At 47.6% G+C, this 24,431-nt stretch overlaps 1 protein-coding gene across 1 annotated transcript; it reads left to right on the top strand.

Annotated features, from left to right (window-relative positions):
- The first annotated feature begins 18,220 nt into the window (after positions 1-18,220).
- Positions 18,221-23,810, top strand: NOXO1 (NADPH oxidase organizer 1). Its single transcript, XM_075010894.1, has 7 exons — positions 18,221-18,301; positions 18,408-18,483; positions 19,250-19,430; positions 20,468-20,661; positions 21,134-21,247; positions 21,913-22,030; positions 22,814-23,810. Exons 1-7 carry the CDS (start codon positions 18,227-18,229, stop codon positions 23,550-23,552), a joined length of 1,497 nt encoding a protein of 498 aa, XP_074866995.1. The 5' UTR covers positions 18,221-18,226; the 3' UTR covers positions 23,553-23,810.
- Positions 23,811-24,431: the final 621 nt, after the last annotated feature.

Genomic DNA, 24,431 nt, shown 5'->3' with positions numbered 1-24,431 from the left:
CTTCTACTCATCTAGCCCATGCCTCCTCTAGTTCCCTTGGTGTGCAGTCTTCCTCCTCTGCCTCCCTCCCCATCTGGTACGTTTCTCCTTTGTTCTGCTCATCTCCACTAAAAATATCTGTCTTCCCCTGCCTCCAGCCCCAACCTTCTAAATTACCTTCCATGCAAGGGCTATTTCTGTTGCATTATGAAATCTGCAAAGTATTTTGGGAGGGACAATTTGTCTGAAAGCTGCTGTATTCCACAGAGCCCCCTGGCAGAGTGTGACCCTAGGATACTAGCCAACTAGTGCCATACAAAGTAACATTTCCTGTAGGCAGTGGGCCACCCTAGGAAAGCTTTAGGAGCACTTCTTGGACCAGCATTCTAAGCCATCTGGTTTGATTGGCTCTGATCTGGATTCCTAATATGCTTCAGGCCTGTTTTGTTTTTAAAGGAATCTTTGCCTATCTTCTCTCTGTGCAAGTGCAGTTTTGTGGGGAAATATATTTGCACCAACGAGGAAATACACTTTTTACTATCTTTCCTAGTTAAATTGAGGTGGTGCGGGTGAGTTTTCTCGGTTGGTGGTTTAGTTTTTCCTCCAGCAAGTAGCATGTCACGCATCCTGGAAGGAGGGGGCCCAGAGGGGAATTTTCCAGAGCACTTTATAGTCCAGTATTACAGTAGTTAAACACAAGGGAGGGGATGCCTTGAGGCCAAAGTGCTCTCAGTGGTGCATAGTTACTGTCCAATAAGGTCACCTCTCTACTTCCTGGTCTTCGACGTCTTTTTACAGGAGCGGAGCACATAAATATGATTAACTGCTTCAAACCACAACTGGCTGAATTACAGGCACAGGCGTGGAGAAGAGATAGGAGCAAAACTCTCTGTGGGATGGGGGTGGGGGTGTGTTCATGTCTGTGTTCATGCTTTGGGCTACTCTAGAGCGCTTCCTTCTGGCAGGCAAAAGAAAAGCGTATGCTGACCGCCATGTGGGGGACAGGAACTCTCCAGGAGCGTAAAGGGGAAAAGGGGGAGACCTTCTCAGTTCCAAAGGAGCCATGAGACGCACCCTCCCTCCACAGGAAGAGAAGCCTCTTTGGTCCAATCAAAAAATACAAATAATAAACTCTTAATTTTTTCCCTGTAAGGGAAAGAACATGGTCTCAAGGATGGATTGGCAAGCAGGACTTCTCAGTTCCAGGCCCAGCTCTGCGACAGACCCACTGCATGTTCTTGGACCTGTTAAACTTTATGAGCCAAATTCTGCCTTCGTTTACAACTCTCTTTTGTCCCATGGACTTAGGCAGTGTCTCCAGGGTGCAGCTGAGGGCAGAATTTTACCTTCAAGTTCCCCCTTGTTGAATAGCAATGATAATATTAGAGGTACCTCATGCAGGAAATGGGAGAGTAAGTAATGAATACAAAGCTATTCACAGACTGAATAAAATGAATAGTAACAGAGAGAAACCCATGCTAGTCTATATACTAGCAAAACAAAAAAACAGTCAAGTAGCCCTTTAAAGACTAACAAAATAATTTATTATATAATTTATATATAAGTATTAAATAAATAATAATAATAAAAATAATAATTTATAATTTATATATAATTATACATATAATTTATTTATTATTTTGTTAGTCTTTAAAGTGCTATTTGACTGCTTTTTTGGTTTTGAATAAAATGAGTCCTAGAAATGCAAAAGAATGACATTAGTTATTTTTTATTAATGACAATAACATTTCTGATGAATATTAAAATAGCACTAAGAATGACTACTAATATCTTGGTGTCATTTTGTGATTTTTACAACATTGTTTTACCCCATTCCTCCCCACACTTTGTTTTTCTCCATTTCATTCACCCCCTTTGGCTTTGGGGCCCATCTGCGCCTTTTGGTGGTTTGCTTGGGGTATGTCTTCAGTATGTGGAAGATCAACCTGATCAGTGTTGATCTTCTGGAGTTCAATTTCACACACCTAGCGGGGGTGTGTGAAATCGAACTATCTGGGGTTGGCAGTCGACCCCTGTACTCCTCAATATCGGGAGGAGTAAGGGAAGTTGGTGGGAGAGTTTTTCCCGTTGACCTTCCTCTGAGGACAGCCAGGTAAGTCAATTGCAGATAAGTCAGTTCTAGCTACACAATTGCCATAGCTAGAATTGGGTCTCTGCAATCGACTTAACTCCCTAGTGTAGACCAAGCCTTGGTAACCCATTAGAAGGCCCTTCCTTACAATGGCCCTTTCTTCTCAGGGCTCTTTTAGCAATGATCTTTTGTGCTGCAGCCAACTGGGAGTTCTACAACTGTAATGCACTCAGACCTTCCAATCAAGCGTATCTTCTCTAAGCTCCTGCCCAGGAAGCTAGTTGTTTCCTTGTCCCCCATTTTTAATATTAAATAAGGCTTCTGGATTGACCATGGTGTCAAATCCCAGATCAGAACTTTGGAACAACTCATTGCAATTAACAGAGAGGTGTTTTGTTTCATTACAATTAAGTTTGCAGAAGACACAAAAATTGGGAGACTGGTAATAATGGTGAGGAGGAGCAGCCAGTGACACAGAGGCTGTGTCTACACTAGCATGCAAATGGCCATTTCAAAGATTACTAATGAGGCACTGACATTCATATTCAGCACCTCATTAGCATGCTGCCGGCCACGGCTTTTCAAAATTGCTGCATTTTGCTGCTGGGTGGCTCATCCAGATGGGGCTCCATTTTGAAAGGACCCCATCAACTTAAAAAATCACCTTACTCCTATCAGCAGATAGTAATAAGGGGATTTCGAAGTTCCTGGGGTCCTTTAGAAAAGGAGCCCCGTCTGGATGAGCCACGTGACAATTTCGAAGAGCCACGGCTGGCGGCATGCTAATGAGGCGCTGAATATGCATTTCAGCGCCTCCTTAGTAATCTTCGAAATGGCCATTTAGAAGATTTGTGCTAGTATAGACGTAGGCAGAGTGATCAGCATCACTTGGTAAACGGCATGCAAGTGAGCAGTACCCATTCGAATGTGGTTAAAGGTATCTCTCAAGGTACAAAGAACATAGGCCATACTTGCAGGGCAGGGGACTGTCTCCTGGGGAGCAGTGACTCAGAAAGATTTGGGAGCGTGTGGTTAATCAGCTGAACACGAGCTCCCGCTGCAACACTGCAGCCCGAACAGGTTAGTGCGATCCCTGGAAGGGAGTCTCAAAAAGGAGCAGAGAAGTAAATTTACCTTTGTATTTGGGGCTTGTTAAAATACTGTGTTCATGTCCGGTGCCCACCATTCAAGAAGGGTGTTGATAAATTAGAGAGTCTGGTTCAGAGGAGGGTCACGACATTAGAAAACATGCCTTTGTGATTGAGCTCCCTATTTAGCTCAGAAGTTTGGATGTGACTTAATTCTGGTGTGAAAGTACCCATATGCGGAACAAATATTTAACAACGGTCTGTTCAATCTAGCAGCAAAAGGTCTAACACGATCCATGACCTGTAACTGGAAGCAAGATAAATTCAGATGGGAAATAAGGTCTAAACTCTTAACAGTCCAGTCATTATTCACCGAAAAGTTTACCAAGGTTCTGGACAAATTTCAGTCCAGACTGTGTATTTACTACAAGAGCTGCCTAGGAAATATTTTGAGGCAGGTCTTTGTTCCTTGTTATCCAGGGCGTCAGACTAGGTGACCAGCAAGATTCCTTCTGACCTTGCAATCTATGACAGAAGCAGCAAGATAACCCACCCCCATTTTGACTTTGAGGCCCAGAGCCTCCTGCGTGGAATTTGGATTGCTTTAGTCTTTGTTTCTCAGCCAGCTCTGCAAGCGTCCAGTGGATGCACCTGGAGCGTGAGTTCATACGCTGCCCACTCAGATCTCAGGGCTTTGATTTCAGGAGCTTGCAGTAACTGGGGACGGGAGGCAGATTAATGCAAACTGAGGGCTCTTTGTTTGGAAAGAGTGTTCTTGGAACACATTTCTTGGCGGCAATAATCAGAGGCCTCTGTTTCTGCATTGTTGTGTCCTCCCACCCCACACCATCCGAGTATTACCTGACCCTGTAATTTAGAGCAGCTGGGTTTGATGAAGGCCTCTAACCTTGAAGTGCGGGGGTCTTGCCATCAATGCATCTTTTTACCTAATTTATATCTAAATGACAGGGCACGAACAGGCTCTTCTCTTCCCAATTGCCTGTTAATCTATGTGAAAGGAGGGTAATAATAATCCACGCTGTGATGCGACTTAATCAAATAATTACTATTCTTATTTTTATCTATTGCCTCATGGGGTCTGGAGTGACTCACAACGGTGAGTGCCAACATTGGGGCAGACTGTCAGAAAACAGAGGCAGACCCCTCCCCCGGGTGGCATGTCCTATCACTAGCTCACTATCCCAGTCTTGTCAGGGAGTCACAGACAGCCCCCTAGACTCCCCAGGCTATCTTGTCACTCAGACAAATTGGAGGTTGTGATAAAAGGTCACTTTAAACCCAAAATCTCACCACATCCGGTTGCTCCCCGTCCCAGGGACCAGAGGGTTACCTCACATTGTTGGTATTCGTGATCTTACACCAAAGACAAGGCTGGACAATGCTGGACCCCAATTCTATAATAAACAACTATCCGGTTGTTAGCTAAGAAAAAGAATGAGTCACTGAGAGGTTAAAGCAGGTAAAATCTACGTAAAGGTGAATCACAGTTTTTAACTCCAAATGGTGACAGTGATGTAATTACTGCCAATTTCTCACAAATCTTCTTAGTGCCTGGCTTGTCCCTGGGGGGCAATGCTTTGCATCTGTAGCACTTACTTGCCTGTTCAAGTCCAGGCCGTTCACAGGTGAAGGATCTTTCTCTGGATCCTTTTTATATCTTCTCTCAGAAGACAAGCTGGCAGGCTCGCTACTCACCTAGGCTTTGATGACTGTGAGGGAGGCGTGTACCATGAGTCTCTGACCTCATGTCATCATCCCAATGGCCATTTGGTTTGGAATTAGCACCTTCTCTGATACAGTCATTCGTTAGCATTCCAGAAGGCTTCTTTGAGGTCTGATGTATTATAGGGAGACAGGGATATTTACAATGTAAAATTTGCTATTACACTATAGACTCATAGAATGATGGAATTCTAGGGCTGGAAGAGACCTCGAGGTCATTGAGGCCAGCCCCCTGCCCAAAGCTTTATGGCAGGCTACAGGTAAGTGAAACAACGCATGTAATATTCCATTAGTTTTAAACACCCCAAACACAAATTGTTTTGATCCCATACGTAAATTGACCTGAATATGCTCTGACATGACCAGGTCATAGAATCAGAATCCTAGGGCTGGAAGGGACCTTAGGAGGTCAGCTAGTCCAGCCCCCTGCCTAAAGCAGGATCAGCCCTAACTAACATCTACCAGTAACAGAGAGGTGGCCATGTTAGTCTGTACTTCAACAAAACAAAGCAGCAGAAGTGTAGCACTTTAAAGACCAACAAAATGACTAACATAAGGTGGGTCTGTCCCATGAAAGCTCATTACCAAATAAATCATTCTGTTAGTCTTTAAAGTGCTAACATCTACCAATGTCACTCTAGGATCATGCCCCAGGATCTCATTGTACAAACCCAAACCAATGAGAAGTGCTGCTCCGGAAAGTTCCCCATCACGTGCTTTTATCTCCTAGGCGGAATGGTGCTATGAAAAGGCAAAGGGAGCAGAATTTTCGGGGAACAGGGATGTAAAGGCAAATGAGTCTGGCTGCAGGCTATAAGACAGGGCATTCATCCTGCTGCTGAGAGGAGGATCTCCAATGGAAAGTGGTGTGTTTTGGTGGAGAAGTCCTGGAGCCAGTTAGATGGCACCTTTGGCTCCTGATCTTATGATGCACTGGGTACACGGCTCCTGCAAATAATCCCCATGCTTCCTAAAGAAGGGAAAGTCCTGAAGCATTTATTAGGGTTCTACAGAAATGTAATACTCTGAAAATATGGTAGGCCAGTCTCTACAGGCATGAATCGGCTTCAGTGGTGCATTACTCATTTACCTCAGCAGAAATTATGGCACCCAAATAGAATACACAGATCACACTTTCAAAAACACATAGGTGACTTAGGCTGAAAGTCAACTGGACTTATGCTCCCATGTCAGTTAGGCACTTTCGAAAAGCTTACCAAAGCCCTTGGTTTAGGTGTTCTAAAGTTATTTGATGCAGGTCTCCAGCAGGGAGCTTTTGCATTCTTTAGAATGACACAATAACACCTACACAAAAGTGATCATGGTCTGTTCTGGTCTAAAGGAATTGCCCAGAAAGCAAGGGAATTATCTACAAAGCACTAGTTAATTATCTGGAACAGATAGCTCATGAGTTTCCCAGCTGAGGGGCATGTTGTGGCATTGGGTCAGGGTTGTGGCAGGCTTCGTTATTGTGGGGTTAGTACCAGTAAGGAAACAGGGCAAAAGTTATTGCACCAGGAAAACAAATTCTATATTGACATATATATGAATCATTGGTGGATAAATGAAGGCTGTGAAATTTCTACCTAAGTGTAACATAAGGAAGAAGTTTGGCTCTACGTGGGGGTGGGGCCGGGGCCGGGGGGAAGAGGTTTTGTCACCTAACAACAGAGCTCTCAGCCAATAAGAGGCTGCCTGCCACAACACTCATTCACCACTTTGTTGCCTCGTGATAAAGGACTTATCTGGGCACCTAAGTTGAACCCCCTTAAGTGGGCTTAGTTAAATCACTGTGATTAGCGTGTGGGCACTCGTACATAAGCTTTAAATATGGCTTGTACTGTTGGCCTGTGCCCAGCAGCCTGTTTCTCACATATGCTGTGACTTTAAAGTAGATCTATAAACTCAGGTGGGAAAGTTACAACCCGTGCTTTAGTAAAATATTTCCTCCTGAATCTTCCCGTCTTTATGCAACTCTCGCTGAGTTTAATGAGCATTCTTTCCATTTATAATAAAGCCAGGGGGACTAATGTGAAAGTCTGAATACAGTAATTATGGCAAGAAGAACCAGTTTGGCTCCGGTAAGAATTGTAGTAGTAGCTTTTTCCACTCCTACATCTTGGAGCATAGGCCACTGATGACCATTTGCCAGAATCCCCTGTTCCGGGTGATCTTTTCCAGTTCTGACCAGGTGTATCCCGTCTTTTTAGCGTCAGCCTTCAGGTCTCTATGCCAGGTGTTTCTTGAGTGCCCTCTTTTCCTTTTTCCTGGTGGGTTCCAACTTAAGGCTTGACTTGTGATGGTGGTTGTTGGTTTTCTGAGGGTATGTCCAATCCATCGCCGTCTTCTTTTCCTGATTTCTTCTTCGGCAAGAAGTTGGTGAATCAGTTGCCACAGGGCTTGGTTGTTAATGGTGTATGGTTGGTGGATACAGAGGATTTTGAGGAGGCAGTTATTGATAGACATCTGGATTTTTTGACAATCCTCTGTTGGTCTCCAAGTTTCTGCTCCATACAGTAGGACTGATTTGACGTTGGAGCTGAATAACCTGATGTTAGTCTGAATTCTGATGTGCTTAGAATTTCAGATGTTTTTCATGAGAAGAAAAGCTGTCCTTTCTTCCCCAGTCCTTACTCTCACATCAGCATCAGTGCCCCCTCCTTATCAATGATGCTGCCCGGTGAACACCGCAACTTCTTCCAGTGCCTTCTGCCAAGTATGACTGGCTCTGTGGTACTGATGTTGATTTTCAAGATCTTAGTTTTGAATTGGCTTGAAGCTTAACTGAAAACATGCACCTTTTGAGCTTTGGAAAATTTTGGTAAAAGCTTTTATGTGGAAGTTTTGTGCCTTTGTACTTCTGATGAGGAAGGCCGGTTTATGTGTGTTCACACATCCCCGCTTTAACAGTAGAACAGATCATAGAAACAAAGACAATTAGGGATGCAAGAGAAAGGCAACTCCCTGCTCAAGGCAAGACCAGCTAAATCCAGGGCTTGGTCAAGCTTAGTCTCAAAAACCTCTAAAGATGCCAGCTTGACTTAGTTAGGGTTGGTCCTGCTTCGGGAGGGGGGTTGGACTCAATAACCTCCTGAAGTCTCTTCCAGCCCTAGGAGTCTACGATTCTATGGAGACTCCATCACCTCCTAAGTAACCCATCTCAGTGCTTCCCCACCCTCCTAGTGAAACAGGTTTTCCTAACATCCAGCCTAGACCTCCCCCACCACAACTGGAGATCATTGCTCCTTGTTCTGCCACCTGTCACCACTACCTCCTTCCTCTTTGGAACGCCCCTCCCCGCCACAGGCAGTTGAATGCTGTTATCAAATCCCACCCCCCGCCACGCCACTTATTCTTCTCTTCTGCAGACTGAATAAGCCCAACTCCCTGAGCCTCTCCTCGTAAGGTGTGATGATTACATAAGTTACCTATCGAGGTACTTATGGGTGAAAGGGGTCTGTACCGAGGTGACGGCTGAAGAGGGGCAGGAGGCCCACTGGCCATGTGACACCCTCCCACCCCACCTGGGACAACACCTCTCTGCCCCAGGCCTCACCTCTCCTCGCCACTGCCCTTCCCTCCCTTGCTCTGCCCGCACCGTGACCCTCCCCTTCCTGCACGTGCTCCATCCTCCCTTGCCTTTGTTCCATCCCCTAAGTGATGTGGTCTAGGGGACTAATGGGACTGGGGCACTGGCAGCAGAGGTCTCCCCACAGGAGAAGCAGAACAATGGCCCGAGCTTGCTGCATGGGCAGTGTGGGGCAGTCCTGCTGCCCCTACCCTGAGTGAGGCAGTTTGAGAAGTGCAGGGAGCTGGGGCCGTTGCTTCACTTGCGTTACTGCTGCCAGTGAGTGTTGCGGGGGAAGGTGCAGGGGCAGACCCCTGCTACAAACACCAGACGCCTCCCCACACTATTCTCTTCACCAACTGCCGGCTGGGCCTGCCTGCCCACCACCTGTTGGGGCATGTGACTCCTGGTCCCCGCATGCATTCCCTATGGTCTGCAAATAGACTCATGAACAGGGACCATCACCCTTTGTACTTCTGTGAGACTTTCCCACCAAGGACGTCAAGGTGCAAAACACACCCTAATGAATTGGTGTGGAGTCTCCTCACAGCCGGTGACACGATGGGGTCTCCCCACAGCTTCCCCAGAAGGGCGGGAGGTATTGTTCTCCACATTTAAAAGGTGGGAACAAGGGAACAAAAAGACCTTCTCTTCATGAGGAAATAAAGGGAAACGCCAAATAAAATCCAGTTTGTCGTTCTCACCAGTGACAATAAACCAAGGAGGTGAGGCCAGCTTACCCATGAAAACCACAACTGCTTTGCCTACAGCAGGGTTTTATCAGCATTAGTTAACATGAGGTCAGAACATACTTCCTTCTCATGTGAAGACAAGGCATGCGTTACGCTGGCAGGACCTGTTTACACTGAGGCAACGGCGGTAGAATTTGGTTATGGAAGGAATGCACTGAGCCTTGGGGTCCTGTTGCCTTCACTAGGCGACTCCTGCCTCATTCAGTGTGCACCATTCTAACCTCACTCCTGTTACCTTTTCTCTAAATCTGTGGCTCCTAACCTTTTCACCAGTGCAGACCCCCCAATCAACCAAGAAACCATTCAGACCCCCAATCGCCCCCCCTCAAAGAGTTTTCAGGCCCCCATCAAAGCCAATTCTAGCCTCTACGTATGGTTCATTAAATGAAAAGGAAACAACAGAGATTTTCGGAGCACAATTAATAACATTATTGGAAGCTATTTCATTTGAAAATAATAATTGATTGTAACTTTTCAAAGTATTTAAAACTTATTTTCTATAATCATTTTTATTTATCTTTTTTATTTCACAGACCTGCCCCCTGCAATAGCCTTGCAGACCGCCAGGGGACCACGGTCCTTACATTGGAAACCACTACCCTAGAAAGATACCAAGGTGCTCCAAAAAGTCTGAATCATGCAGCATTGCTGAAATGCAACTGCTTCTGGGGTGGAGAGACAAATGGCAAACAGCATTGTGGAAACTTGTTTTGTTCCATGAGAAGCTGCTGTAAAACTACAGCCATGCACCCCATAGACAGAGAGAGAGAGCCATTCTGCTTACTGTGTCTCCATGTCCTGGACTCTAGCCCCAACATAAACACGTCCTGCATTGACATCCTGTCAAGTCCTTTGAAGTGTGACCTTTGACCTCCCTGTCTTAGAACAAAGCAGGGGAACTTTCATCTACAACTGAGTGGCTTTCATCACCATCTTCGCTGGAAATTGTGTTCCTAAATATGTCCCTGTCCCTTGCATAACCTCTGACAAATGGACAGAGAACACACAACCCTCGGTAAAATGGGAGGGCTGCTCCCAAAGGGATGATGAAACTGTTGCAACTGGTGCTTGTTAAACAGGGGCCCTTAAGACATGTTTTAGCATCTAGGTGTGGCAATTTCACAAGGGATCAACCTTCCTGTCCCATTGGACTTAGTTTCTGAATCCAAGAAACATGAAAGGAATTAGCACTGTTGTCACTTTTCCATCATGCTTTACTTGTGACACACTGGGTTGGGAGTTTTTGAGGGGGGCAGATGGAAAGACAGGTCTCCTTGATCCTCCCCCTTCTAGATGAGAAGTGAGGAATGGAGAATTTATATATTCTAGTCTAGAGGGTTCTTTTATCATCCCTCATCGCTAGTATCTGAGCAACTTCCAGGCATGCATTGAGCATGTTGGTGACATATGGTTTGTTCTTTCTCATGGCCTCTCCCTAACAGTGAGTTGTGTGTACAGTGGACGGGGGGATAAATACCTATCATTTCAAAATATCATCAAGATAGTGAGCAAGTCACATGGCCATGTATGGTTCAGACCTTTCTCTGCTGATGTTGCCCATCTGCTGGTCTGAGCCTTCATGGTAAAGTTCCTTAGATATGGACTGGCACCCATCAAGGCCTATTGTTAGTTAAGTATTGCTTTTCACTAGCTAGGCCAACCTCTCCCAATAGGGCAGTCACACCTCCTGTTGAGGGCTCCACAGAAGCCAACATTTGGAATACAAATACATATACAATACTCATAGTTTCAAATACAAAAACAGGATATACAGATCTGGCAGATTATAACATTGCAGTGCTAGGATACAGGGGGTATTTTGTCCAAAGCATAGAATTATGCATATTCATATTCATAAACTATTTTTCATAAAGCATACGGGGTCCATCATACCAGTTTACTACTTTTACTTTAAATCACTTTCTCTGTACAACATACCATGCCTGTGGGCATTTATAATAAAGCTAAAGTTGCTTTATGTAAGAAAGGATAAAGATGCCACTAGAAATGATTGGGATGGAAATGAATGGTTACCACAGAAAACAAACTAATAAAAGACAAACTAGGTCTTGCACTTAATTATGATCTTTCCTATCTAATAAATTAGTTTGCCCTGCCCAGAGGTTCAGTCTGTTACAGAGCTGGCTGGCTGGCTTCCCAGGAACCAGGAGCCAAACTTTCTTGAAGCACCCCGGTTCCACAAGAGGGCTTCTTGGTGAACAGATACCAAAGAGCTTCTCCCTGGTCTGTTACATGAAAGGATTGTAGCTAATCACCTTTTATAAGCATCTAATTGTGTTATTGACTGTTGTGGTTCTCTCATATCTCATCAGTGTCTAATGGACAGATTTAAGCAGTCGGAATATGTGGGATAGTATTATAAAGGTACAGGATTGACATGTATTCGTAAAAGTGTGCTAGTTATATAAATAAGACAAGCCTGTAACACAAGGTGCACAGGCTTTAGGCCTGTAAGATCTGTAGGTTGGTCATAGAAAGCCCCAGGCCTTAAAACAGGTTGACATAACTAGCCGCCTGAGAGATAACCTTGTACCAGGAAAGTGTAAGTTTACAGGAAGAGATATGTAAAGGGCTGATGTTTTGGAAACAATGCAGCAATAGGTTGGAAAATATGTCACAAGGTGCCTGATGGTAACATTTTGAGGGATTCTACAATAACCTCACATTGCTACAGTAACTCGTACCCCTAGCTGCTAATGAGAAAGAGGGGAAAGCCAGTGAGAACTGGTGCACCCCAGCCATTCCAAAGCATAATGTCTTGCGATGCTTTTTCACCTAATAGAGGGACTGCCTGGGAACCAGCCTGTTTATCACACACCTTATAGAACAACCACCACAGGGAATTCAGTTTTGGCCAGATGTGACCCAGTAACAGCAGATGAGTTATTAAAACGCCAATAGGCCACCCCCAACCTCTCCGTGCTGAGAAAGGACGTCATCATGGCCACCAGATGAGGGTTTGAGAATGGGGTCAGCCAGCTGCCGGATTAGTGACAGAAGGAAACGTGACAGACGTGATCCAGTTGATGAGTAGTTGACACACAATAACCATCACAACACTCTGAGTATCTTCACTGGGGAGAATTGGGAAGGCCCTTCTTGAAGGTGTCTAGGACCATGACTGACATGCAGCTTTGTGCATGAGGGTGACTCCTATGTGGAGAGAAGTACGGCACAGGGTACATATGAGCATTCTGCAGGCTGGAAATATTTGAGTGGGATTCAAACAGCCACGGAGAAATGAACTACCCCATGGCACAGCTGATGGAGTTAGAGGAAATCAAAAACATTCCTGAAGTTCTCCACCAGATGCTGGCAAAACCTCTCTCCCTGACCTACATCATATATGTTATTTTTGCTGTGTCCGCCCATCTGTCTGTCTGGGCCCTCTAGGTGAATGTTCCTTGACCAGAATTCAGTTCCCAGTCCAACTTGTATTTGCTATGACCATCAACAAAGCTCGGGGCAGATACTACAGACAGCAGGTGTCTACCTACAGGACCGTGTCTTCATGCTGATTTTGTTAGTCTTTAATATGCTACTGGACTGCTTTTTTGTTTTAATAGTATATAGACTAGCACAGCTATCACTCTGTTATTGGACAGCTCTGTGTTGCTGGTTCCCATGTTGGCCACCCAAACATCCACTTCGCACTGCCTCACAGCATCGCCAATAAGACTTAGAATGTAGTCTATCATGACGTTTTGTGAACACTGCTTTCTAACATCTCCAAGCATCAATGTCTTTGCATCATGACGCTAAATAAGCTTTAGCTGAGTATTACCATACATTTCTGTTTACAACTGTCTTCCAGCCCAACTTCTGCTTGCAAGCAGAGCTGCAAAAGGTCCTCTAGTGAAAGGTTAAATTTCTTATCTTTTGCCCTTTTAAGTGTTATGCTTTTAGTCAGCTTGAGGTTTGTTTTTCTTTTTAAATCAGGACTTGTCTCTGTTATTAACAAGTGGCTGAAACTTCTTCTTTGTTCTCTTTCAGCAGCTGTGTTTTTCATTAAGGGTGCTGATATGTCCACTCCTAGAGCTGTGAAGGGCACGATTTGATCCAGAAGGCATTGCTGGGATAGACTTCAGCTCCCAAAGAGGGCATGCTAGGTTCCACCCCCATGCTGGCTCTGCCCAGAGCAGGTACTGATGCTGTTCTCTATGGTCTCTCATGAAAGTTCCACATTCGTGTAGTGTTTTGAGGCTGGTGGAAGCAGTTGAATGTGTTTTTTTCTGGGGGCTTGAAGCAGGGCAGAGTAACACCAGGAGCAAAAGCTCTCATGGGCAAAGACCCACTTCATCAGGTGCATGAGTCGTGCATGAAGTGGGTCTGTGCCCATGAAAGCTTATGCTCCAAAATATCTGTTAGTCTATTAAGTGCCACAAGATTTGTGTTGTTCTCGAAGCTACAGACTAACACGGCTACCTCTCTGACACTTGTCACCAGGAGCAAGTCACTCTCATGTGTACAATGGGGAGCCCCACAACCATACAGATTATTAAACAGTTTGGATCTGAATTGAACATGATAAAAACAATAGTCGTGGGATGGTTCAGCCCCTTTTTCAGGGGTAGTTGTAAGAGGCTCATTGTGGGTCACTGTTAGAAACTGACGTCAAAGGAACTGTGCTGGTTAACCTAGATTTGGGAATCTGACCCTAGCTAGCCTTGGGCCTCTTTGTTCTGAGACTCCAGTTTTGGCTTTTATGGGCTAGTAAAGATCTGAGGTAGATTCTCCTCTTACTTGTTCTTCAGTAACTTACTCCTGATTTATACCAATCCAAGAAGAGAATCAGGCCCATTGAGATCACCTGCCTGGGACATCACAAATGCTGGAGAGGCAGGATAGTGGTTAAATGAAATATAAACTAACGTGCTGGATTGAGAGTCAGGGGATGTGGGTTCTGTATCTGGCTCTGACGCACAGACTCCCTGTGTGACCTTGGGTGCATCTGTGACTCTCTGGGCTTCATTTTCACTTGTGCCTCCTTCCAATTACCTGCCTTGTCTTTCTAGCCTGTGAGCAATTTGGGACAGGGACTTGCCATTGGTTGGCACAGTGGGGCCTTGTCTTCAGCCAAGGCCTCAAGGTGCAACTGTAATACCCAAATGTGAAGCTGCTTTTAAATGGTGCGAGCCCCTGGCATCTGCAGAACTCAGAACACCAAGGCTGGGGTGAGGGAGACCAGTGTTCCCTGTAAGGTGAGTGCTGGGGTGGCACCCAGGAGAGATTCAGGTGCCACCCAGCTGAGTCCCCGCAGCCAGCAGCCTGTGTTTCTACTGGTGGTGCACTCCCACACATGCCTTGGTGCACTTAGTAAAATTTGTTCCACCCACTAATGGAAAATATTAGCAGGAAAACGGCAGGGTACACAGGGCCTCCTGACACAGGCGCTCAAAGGGGCTTTGTTTAGGGCTGCTTGAGGGAGGGGGCCGACACCGTGTAAAGGGAAATTCGCAAGCGGAGAGACCGGCAGGTGTGTGAGGAGGGCAGTGTCATTGCTGGGGATTTTAAAAAATCAGGCAGGACCAGCCCTGCACTGTGCCTCTCTCCCGGTGCCTGGGCACAAATGGCCTACCAAGGCTCTCTTTGTTAAACGCGGCGCGATCTGATCCCTGGAGGGGTCTGGGGAGGGTGGGATGTGCCTGGCACATCACTGGGGAATTATCATCACCTCAGACATAGCAGCTTGTGAGCGCCTGACGCTGGGGTTCCTGTGCTTGTAGCCTGTGGCAGAGGCTCTAAGCCCCATCCCCTTCCTGTCCCTACGTATCCGTATGGTGCGGGCAGAGTACTCAGATGCCACGCCAGCCCGGGCAGCTGCAGCAGCCCCCACCCCTTTGAAGTGATGGCTACTGGCTCTGTGCAGCAGGGAGGGAGGCAGCCAGCCAGCTGAGCCATGCCCTGCGCTCTGTCCCTGCCTGCAGCCATTTGCATACACGGACCAGGCACGGAACAGTATTAGAGGGTAAGGGAGTGGCTCATGGCCCATCTCAGCTATGAGGATGTATCTCTGCCATGGGGGTTCGCCACAGAGGAAGCAGGTGAGACATGGTGACGCTGGAGAATGGAGATCCAACCCAGCTGTAAAATAGCCCAGCCCTCTTACTGTGCAGCCCTCTGGGTCTGGCTACAGAACCACCGTAGAACACGTTCCCTCCTGCATGTAGCTGCAGCCTATCTGCCCCCCACCCCCCAGTTTCATACTAGACCCTCACTGGTTTCACCCGGTCTAGGTGCACCCTAGTGAGGGAGGAGTTGGCCGAAACACATTATATTTTTTTTAGATACTGTCTCTCTTTTTCCAGCCACCCCTGACAGGACCTGTTCTACTCCCTCTGGCCAATGACAGCTTGGCCACTGCTTCCAGCGGGAGCAGGAACAAGGGGTGCTCTTTCCACAGAGGACAACCCACCAGCTCTGCAATTCCACAGGCCTGGGAAATAACAGGGAAGGAAGGTAAGGAAGCACCTCAGCCCCTGGCTTTTCAATTGATGCTCAGAACCACCCAAACTCTATTGGCCTGATGTTGGATGAGAAAAGAGCCAAGAACAAGGTTTGACTCCTGGCAGCACCTGTTGGCCAGTGAGGGCCTGAGGCAGGTCAGGGCTCAGTAAATCCTGCAAAGCCCGGCTTTAGCACCGGAATTGCCCAGGGGCTGCAGAGGCAGCTGGGACACAGGTCACCTCTTATAACAACAGCTCCGCTGCCTGCATTCCTGTTGTCCTGCTCTGCCTCTCGAGTGCCTCAGACAATGGCGAGTCCTCCCAGAAACCTCTTCCCTTCAGGGCGGCCAGTGCCTGAGGGAGCAGGGGTGAGTTACAAGATCTTGCCCCTCTGACTCACCAGCTCTGCACTGGCCCATGGCTGGCGGAGGCCATGGCTGCAGAAGGGAGCTGGCGCTATGTGCAGTGCCTGGGTTATGGCTTGCCGAATGGGTAAAGACATCACCCAGCTGCTGAGAGGTGACAATGAGCCTTACGGGTGACATGACTGTGGCGCTAGCTGCTCCTCTGTCCCCGCTCTGGGCTCTCTGCATGCACCCCCTCAGGTGATTGGCCTCTTGCCCATTCCTGGCCCCATGTGGGGCCTCACCGTTCTTCTGTCCTCGGCCCAGAAGCAGAGGGCACTGCCTGTGGCTAGCAACCACCCACCATCCCACAGCACACCCCTTTGGGAACCTGGGATCAGTGACAGCAACTGGCAACCACCTGGAGCCCAGGAGTCAGTATAGGCGAGACCGCGAGCTACTGCGTCGACCGCAAATGCAGGGGGGAACCGACTCTGTCATGATGGAACTCGGCCAGGCAAGACCATCTCATGGTTTCCTGGCAAAAAGCTCCTCGTGGGCTCTTCAGTCAGGACTTCAGGTTTTCACTTATCTCACAGGTTGCATTGTCAGCTGCAGAGCGCCCCTGACTGCCCGAGCAGGGCACTGGGGCCACCCACTGAATCGTCTAGTTCCTGGCCTGGCTGGGTCGTCCTGAGCCTGGCTTAGCATAGAAGGATCTGGGTGTGCACCATACAGCACAAGATGACGAGACTGCAGGCAGCTCCCACAGCTGACCAGGCGAAGAGGCTCCGCTTTCCCTTCACCCTGGGTCAACCCTGAGCCACTGGCCTGGGGGCCTGTGTTTAGGAAGGCTGCCTCCTGCCTGTGCTATCACCATATGAGGAAGATCAGGTACTATCGGTAACTGGACCAGTTTCGGTGGGGGAAAGCGACCTGCTGTCCAGCTCTCCAGAGAGCTCCTCAAAAGTGTCTCTCTTTCCTCCCAGAATTTGGTCCACTCACCAACAGTACCTCAGCCCCTCTCTCTGCCACATCATAGGGCCAGTGGAGCTACAGCACTGCACATTATACCCGTACCTGGCATGAAACCCCACCAGCCCTCTGTATTTAAATGACCTGCCATGTTGATGAGCCACATGGGTGCAACTGGGTATAATGCACCCATTGCACAGGCGCACACCACGTGAGCAAGCACTGCTGTCTCCTGCAGCGACTTTCACTGGCAAGCTCTACAAAATCTGCCATCCGTCTGCACTATCCCAAAGCGTCCCTGTACTTGTTGCCTGGGCATATAACCCCCACCCATCCCCACGGGATGCCTTGCTGTCTGTCAGTCTGCAAAGAGCTAGACAATGTACAGGAAGCGTTTTTCCCCATTTGTGACTTGATGTGCCAATACCAACAGCCTGTTGCACTAGCTTCTCAAGGGAGTAGCCCCCAGTGCTGTCAGCCGGGAGGCATGTTGAGATTGGCAGATCTTGGAATTTCTAGACCTTGTACATTTCTGGGTGGAGCAGGAAACAAAACCTGGTTGTTAAGCTTAAATCTGACTGAACAGAGCAGCCTGGGCCCCTCCCTCCTGCTCCTGAATATTTAATCTGCAGAAGGCAGGGGCTAGTGCACACTGCAGATTTGAACCAGTGTGCAGTGAGGGTAGCATCAGCCCGCAGGAGCAATGAACTGCAGCCGGTACCCTGTTGATGTGAAAGCGGTTGGCTTGATGCAGTGCAAAAAGAAGAAGGTACTTCTGACCCGATTCGCTTTCCTGTAAATATAGTCACCCCTGCAAATTAGGAAACTTCAGAGCTTTTTCATTTACAGCTAGATGCTTATGTTTGTGCTTCCGCTTTGCCATTACTGAGATCACCAAGTTATCAGCTGGGACAGGAAGAATCTAATATTTTTCAGGACCACATCTTAATAGAATGGCTGTCCTTGCTCTCCTTATCTTTCTAGTCACGACTTTGGATGTTTCCTTTAACTCCTGGTGGGACTGCTTTCAGGGACAAGTGGTGTTAGGAACGGATTTGGCTTTTTCTTTTAAATGTGACTTCAGAGCTGGAAGTCCACATCCTTGTGTCTGGTCAGCTCTCTGCACCTGCCAGCCAGTGCTCCCTTAGTTTGAGTATCTCAAATCCCAGGGAGGGGGATCAAAACCTATCTTACTCCCATTTTCTTTTTCAGAAGTACATGATGGCTGTGTCCTGGTCCGACCGAAACAACATTCTCATCTACAGGACTTTTGAAGAGTTTAAGAAATTCCATGTAAGTTAACAATGCCAATACGGAAAGCATCTCGAGGGATTTATGCGAGGTGGGAAGGGCACTGCTCATTCTCCTTCTCTCCCATTTTCTTCTCTTGGACGCACAGAAAGTACTGAAGAGAAAATTTCCCATAGAAAGTGGTTTACTGAAGAAATCTGACCGGAGCATTCCAAAGTTTAAAGGTAAGGGGATTTGACAACCAGGAGAGAGGCAGGGAAGACCATCAAAAACGACTGGAAGGATTAGAAGGAAGGCACTGATAAGGAAAGAGGATGAGAGATCAGTCACTGGGTCAGAGCCTCAGCCAGTGCTGATGTACACCAGTGCAGAATCTAGCTTATTGTTGGTTTAAAAAAGGAATGCAGTTGGTAATTGACTTTCCAGTTCAAATATTGATCCAAGATCTTTGCAACATGAAACAGGGCAGCTTTCATACATGATCAAGGGCAAATGTAGGTTTGATTGATTGATTGAAGCCCCTTCCACTCCTACATCTTGGAGCACAGGCTATTGATAACCATTCACCAGCATCCTCTGTCCTGGGTGATCTTTTCCATGTCTGAGTAGGTGTATCCTAGCTTTTTAGTGCCTGCCTTCAGATCTCTACCCAGGTATTTCTTGGGCACCCTCTTTTTATACAAAATAGAATCAGAACAGTAGAACTGGAATGGACCTTGAAAGGTCATCAAGTCCACTCCCTTCCATCATGGCAGGACCAAGCACTGTCTAGACCATCCCTGACAGATGTCTATCTAACCTGAAGCAATTCCCAAGGCACAAGCCATTGAAAGTGGTGAGGAGAGCCATAGAAATATTAGTTGTCGATCCTGGTTCTATATATGGAGTACTGAAGGGGGAAAAGAGATAAGTTAACAGAAGGGACTGCGTACAAGGCAGCAGCATGTAAGAATCACTTGCTAACAGTGTTTTGTTTCTATCACATCAAAGATGCAAAAGTGATGCAAAGAAAGAACAGGAACTTGTGCAGGTCACTGGAGAGATTGAAACTGCTGGAGACTTACTCCCAGGAGCTGCTGAAAGCAGATGATAGGGTCTCCCAGAGTGAAGACGTGATCCAGTTTTTCAAAGCACAAACACAAGACCTAGATCCTTCCTTTCCAGAAAACAGGTATGGATTAATTACGCTTCCCCAGCTTTAAACATTTCTGTTCCATCAGCAGGAGAAGGGACATTTCAATGCAAAAAGAGGAGGAAAAATATTTTTTCCCCTGCAAAATATTTTCTATTTGAGATCCACCCTAATTGAATTAAAATGCAAAACAGAAGCAGCAAAGAATGATAAAACCACTGATGAGAGTTTCATAAGGCTTCTCTGTTTTCCTGGCATCTTGATCCCTTCTTTCCCCATTCTCTTACTCACTTTTTCAAGACACAGAACTCTTCATTTTCCTGATATTGCTGGTTTCACTCAGGCCACAGGTATATTTGTGTAGCAGAACAGAACCTAAAAAAAAAATCAGCCAATATGTTTCTGAGTAATAATATCTTAGTAATACACGATCTGCTTCCTTGGCTGACAGTCTAATATAAGCAACTGCTTTTGCAATCTAGAGGACTTGCTTATATGAAAACATGGGTTTTCAATTGGCAAATAGCAAAACAATAATTATGAACATATTAAAATGAGTAGGTTTTTATTCTCGATCAAAGCATGTTTAGAAACAAAGCAAATTTCCAGGTTTCAGTTATTTAATATCATGATTAATGCAAAATGGATGGAGCAAGGTAATTGGATCAAGTGCAAACGGCTAGCAGGCTAGCAACCAGTGTGTAACAATCTCTAGCTCTTGTCGTTCAGAAGGATCATTACAAGCCTCTGCTGGGAGTGGCGGCTAGCGCTAAGGAAAGGACTTCTAACGTTTATTTCCAACTCAACCACTTTTTCACAGGGTGACTTTGAGCACCTCTCAAGATCTCAGAGCCCTAGATTCCTCCCCATGAAACATCCATAAGAACTTAAGTGAGAGGACAGAGATGTGTGGGAATGTTTGCTGGATGCTTTGAAACCATCTGGACATAAAAGATTCCTTGTCCTGGTCTTCTGCATAGGGGTGAATTTCACTCAAAGCTTGTTCACCAAACTGCCCCTAAATACAGTCTGCCACCTGGCTTTGGAACAGACCAGTACCCAACTTTATTTTTCAGCCTCATAATTATGCCATCAGAGGTAGGAGATGGAAAGAAAGAATGCCCCAAGCAGCAGAAGCCCTCTATTATTGAGCCAGTGGTCTCCCAGAGCTACAGCTGCCTTGAAGACTATGAGACCAAAGACACCAAGAACAAACCCTTCAAAGTGGTCAAGAAGGAAGTTGTTGAAGTGTTAATCAAAGATATGACAGGTACGTCATTTCCTGGGTTGGGGTGTGAATTCTAGAGCTTTTTAGACTGGTTCATGGCTTGGGAAAATGTGTTTTGCAATGCTGTGTATGTCTGAATTTGTTGTGTGATGTGGGTGTGTGTATTGATTGTTGTCACTTACCTTGTTGAGAACTGTAAATATTTTAACAAGAGGAAAGGAGCCTATGATGAAGAAGGTTTTTCCACTTGGCAGCATGAGAACTGTGTGTGTCAGGATTCTTTGGTTCTGTGCCTAATCTTGAGTTGGGAGCTCAAGAATCCTAATCCCCCTGGGCTCCCCCCATTCATAAAACACAATACCAAGTGTCTGTCAGCCATCCCCTCTCCAATACTTAACACAAGGGCTGCAAAGCTTCAGCAAGGAATGGCGAGAAGCCCTTTGCCAGTCATGCCCATGTGCCAGGTTCTGACCATTGCCCCTGCCTTACATGCCCTTCCTGCTGTGCGCTGCAGGGTGGTGGCTGGTGGAGAACAAGGATCAGCAAATTGCCTGGTTCCCAGCTCCGTATCTGGAGGAGAGAGTCACTGGGGAGGAGCATCTGAGTGCCAGAGAACAGGATGAGGAAAGTGAGTCTGTTCATCCCTGGCTGCGGCCTGGAGCTTTCTGTAATTGGTGCTGGCTCAGGGCGAGGCTGATTTCTCCCTGAAAGTAGATCCTGCAAAACAATACACCCTTCAGCTAGGGACAAAAACCAAACGCAGCTTTGAGAGGAGGCAGGTGCTGGGGGTTAAGGTTTGGCATCGGGGCGTGGGATACCTGGATTCTAGTCCCAGCTCTGCCACCGATTTGATGTGTGACCCTGGCAAGTTACCTACAGGGAGGTTGTGGGTTTAAAGGTCACACTCATCTGAACCTGTTTCCTGTGCACAGTGCCCTGAGACTGGGGTATGCCCCAACTGGCTTTTCGTTCATGACCATTAGCCTAGATGTCAATTGGTCTTTGCTCAGACACCCGGTTGGTAACAGACCATGCTCAGCACTTAGAACTCCTAAGTTCCTAAGTTTTGAGTTGACATGGTCCCTTTCAGTTGCTGTGCCTCGGTTCCTCCATGTCCACTGTCCTTATCCCTGACACAGGGCTTTGGGAGGCTTAGTTCATTCATGGGTGAAATTCACCCTTGTCCTTGTGGCTGGGATGGCAGGCAGTCCCCAGGGGGTGTTCCTATCTCTCTCGTTCCCGGGGTTCTCTCTGACCTGCAATGCGGAAGTGCCCCCTTCTTTCTTCCCACAGGAACGCCGTATTACGCTGTGCGGGCCTATGAGGCTCAGAAGGCAGATGAGCTCTCTGTCAGTGCTGGAGTGGTTGTAGAGGTACTCGAGAAGTCGGACAATGGCTGGTGGCTGATCTGGTAAGAAGGGTCTTTTGGCACGGACCAGACTATTTTACAAGACTCTCCCCCCGTCCAGGCCAGGATCTTTCCCCTTCCTACATGGCTGATGCACAGTAATGGGTGGGACTCTCTCAGGGGTGGGAGGCTGTCCAGGCACTGCACTTGGGGCATGTGCTGGGATACCTGCTCAGTGCTGCTCTGGAGGAAAGAGCTCCTTCTGCCAGGAGAATGAAGAATTCTGCATGTAACTTTACGGGTGAAATTCATCTCTCACTCTTCCCCCAGACCCTTGGGTGAACAGACAGTGTGCAGGGAACTAATCCGAGACTGTCACGGAATTCACCCACACCACTGCTCCCTGCACCCAGTACACAGCTATCCGAGCTGCAACATCTGCATGGGCACGAATATGGCTCCCGTGCAGCACTCCAATGCCCCCTCTGGTCTTACCCTCTCAAAGCTGGCCTGGATCCTCCCATGGCAGTTTGCAGGGCCCCTCCCCATTGGCACGGAGTCACCCTGGGGGCACACTGCTCTACCCTTCTCATGGGTCTCATCTGTCACCCTCAGCTTTGGTGTCACCAATTCTGAGCTTGCTCCTTGGCTCCCCTTTGTCCTCAATAGCAGCCCCCAAAGTTCTGTACGCATCTCCCAGGGGTGGCTGGTTCCTACCACCCATAACCTGCGCATTTCCCAGGGAGGGGAGTGTCCGTATGGACCCTGATCTTCTTCCCAGCATGGTCAGAGTGCATCTGGAGATGCCCTTCGCTTTAACCCTTGCTTTCTCTACCTGTCCCTCAGGTACAATGGACGCACTGGCTACATCCCCTCCATGTGCCTCCAGCCGTACAAGAACCCACACAGCAAGTTCCAACTGATTGTGAACACTGGTCTCTGTGCATCCACCCCCAACCTGCTGCAGGTGGCCAGCCCGTCCAAGTGGAGCTCTGTCCCCCTGCACCAGCTTCGGCCCCCCTCAGCAAACGAGAGGAGCGAACAGAGCAGGGACCCTCTGAGCAGAAGGCGATTGAGTTCTCTGAGCAGCCCACTGACTGGGATGGAGAGCACAGCCCCCTCCAGCCGCCCCTGGGAGCTGGACAGTTTGTCTGTTAGTTCGGGGAGTGGCAGCGAACACAGCTTTGGCCAATCAGCCAGGCCTGTGCCTGGAGTCAAGCAGGTCGGGGTCGGCTTCCTGCAGGAAAGGCCAGGTGAAGCCTCAGCCAGTCAAGCCAGCAAAGCTCCTCGGCTGACCAGCAAGGACAGGAACGATTCTGGCTTTGATGAGGAGGCTCCGGGCAGCTCTGATTCTTCCCTTCCCACCCCAGGCTCTGCAGCCAGCAGCCCCAAGGTGCCGGCGCGGCCCGCAGTGCACGAAATCCTCCAGAAGTGCAGCACTGTGACCAAGAGGGCCGTGCAAGGGGCTGCACCCAGGCCAAATCTGCACTCCTCTCTTCACCTCCACCCCAGTGGGGAAACCTGTGCACAGCTGACCGAAGGTCGAGCGCACACATGCCTCCAGGAAGATTCGTTAGCACCCTGAGCCGGAGACCGCAGTGGCTGAAAGTCCTGCTGTTAGTCTTGTGCAGCTATCTTTTAACTGCCATGCGGGGGGGGTGGAGGAAGATCAGAGCTTGGAAGTCTCCTGGGCTAAGATGGCGGACTCAGCCTTTAACTCCTGGCTGGACGTTGCTCTTGCACATTTGTGTGGCTCGTTCGTGTTAATGCAAAAGTATCGCTGTTCACCAGGGAAGAGCTTGGAATGCCGCAGGAATGTCTCTGCTGGAGAACCTGCACCTGATCCACAGCTGACATAAATGGGGTCTTTCCACTGATTTTCGTTGAGCTGTTTACACCAGATGAGGCTTTGGTCCACTAACTGGTTAAGAGGTTAAACTCTAGGGTTAAATTAATCCTGGCCATCTGCCTAAGGATTTGTTTAACTCCTTTACCGGGATGTGAAGGGAACTAAGACCCATGGGCTAAGTGACTTGCTCAAGGTGATGCAGGAAATCTGTGTCAGAGCACAGAGTTGAACGCTGACCTCGTAAGGTCTAGGGCAGGACCCTGACCAGCCACTCTAAAGGAGTGGTTCTAAAATGTGCTGTTAGATCAGTGTAGACTGGGCTCCGTTTGCATTACCCAGCATAACTACATCTCCCAGGATGTGGCGCGCCAAGTCCCAGAGTCTCAAGTGTTATCCCAGGGGATGATAGTAATGCTTTAGATCAGGTCTCTGGTGTGAATTTTCTGCCTTAGGAGCTAAGCAGTGGCTGCCATTGAAGATTCACTAATATTGGCTTAAATTCACCCTTTACACAACCACTCACTCCTGTAAACTCTTTCTGGCACCTGCCCAAAATTTTGTTACACGCTCTGGGGGCACCCACCTTTACCTAGGGTCCAGGGTATCACCCATACT

Source organism: Carettochelys insculpta, chromosome 16 (genome assembly GCF_033958435.1).
Source record: "Carettochelys insculpta isolate YL-2023 chromosome 16, ASM3395843v1, whole genome shotgun sequence".
NCBI lineage: Eukaryota > Metazoa > Chordata > Testudines > Carettochelyidae > Carettochelys > Carettochelys insculpta.
The sequence above is the reverse complement of the archived record's forward strand: the minus strand, read 5'-3'. Positions and strand labels throughout refer to the sequence as shown.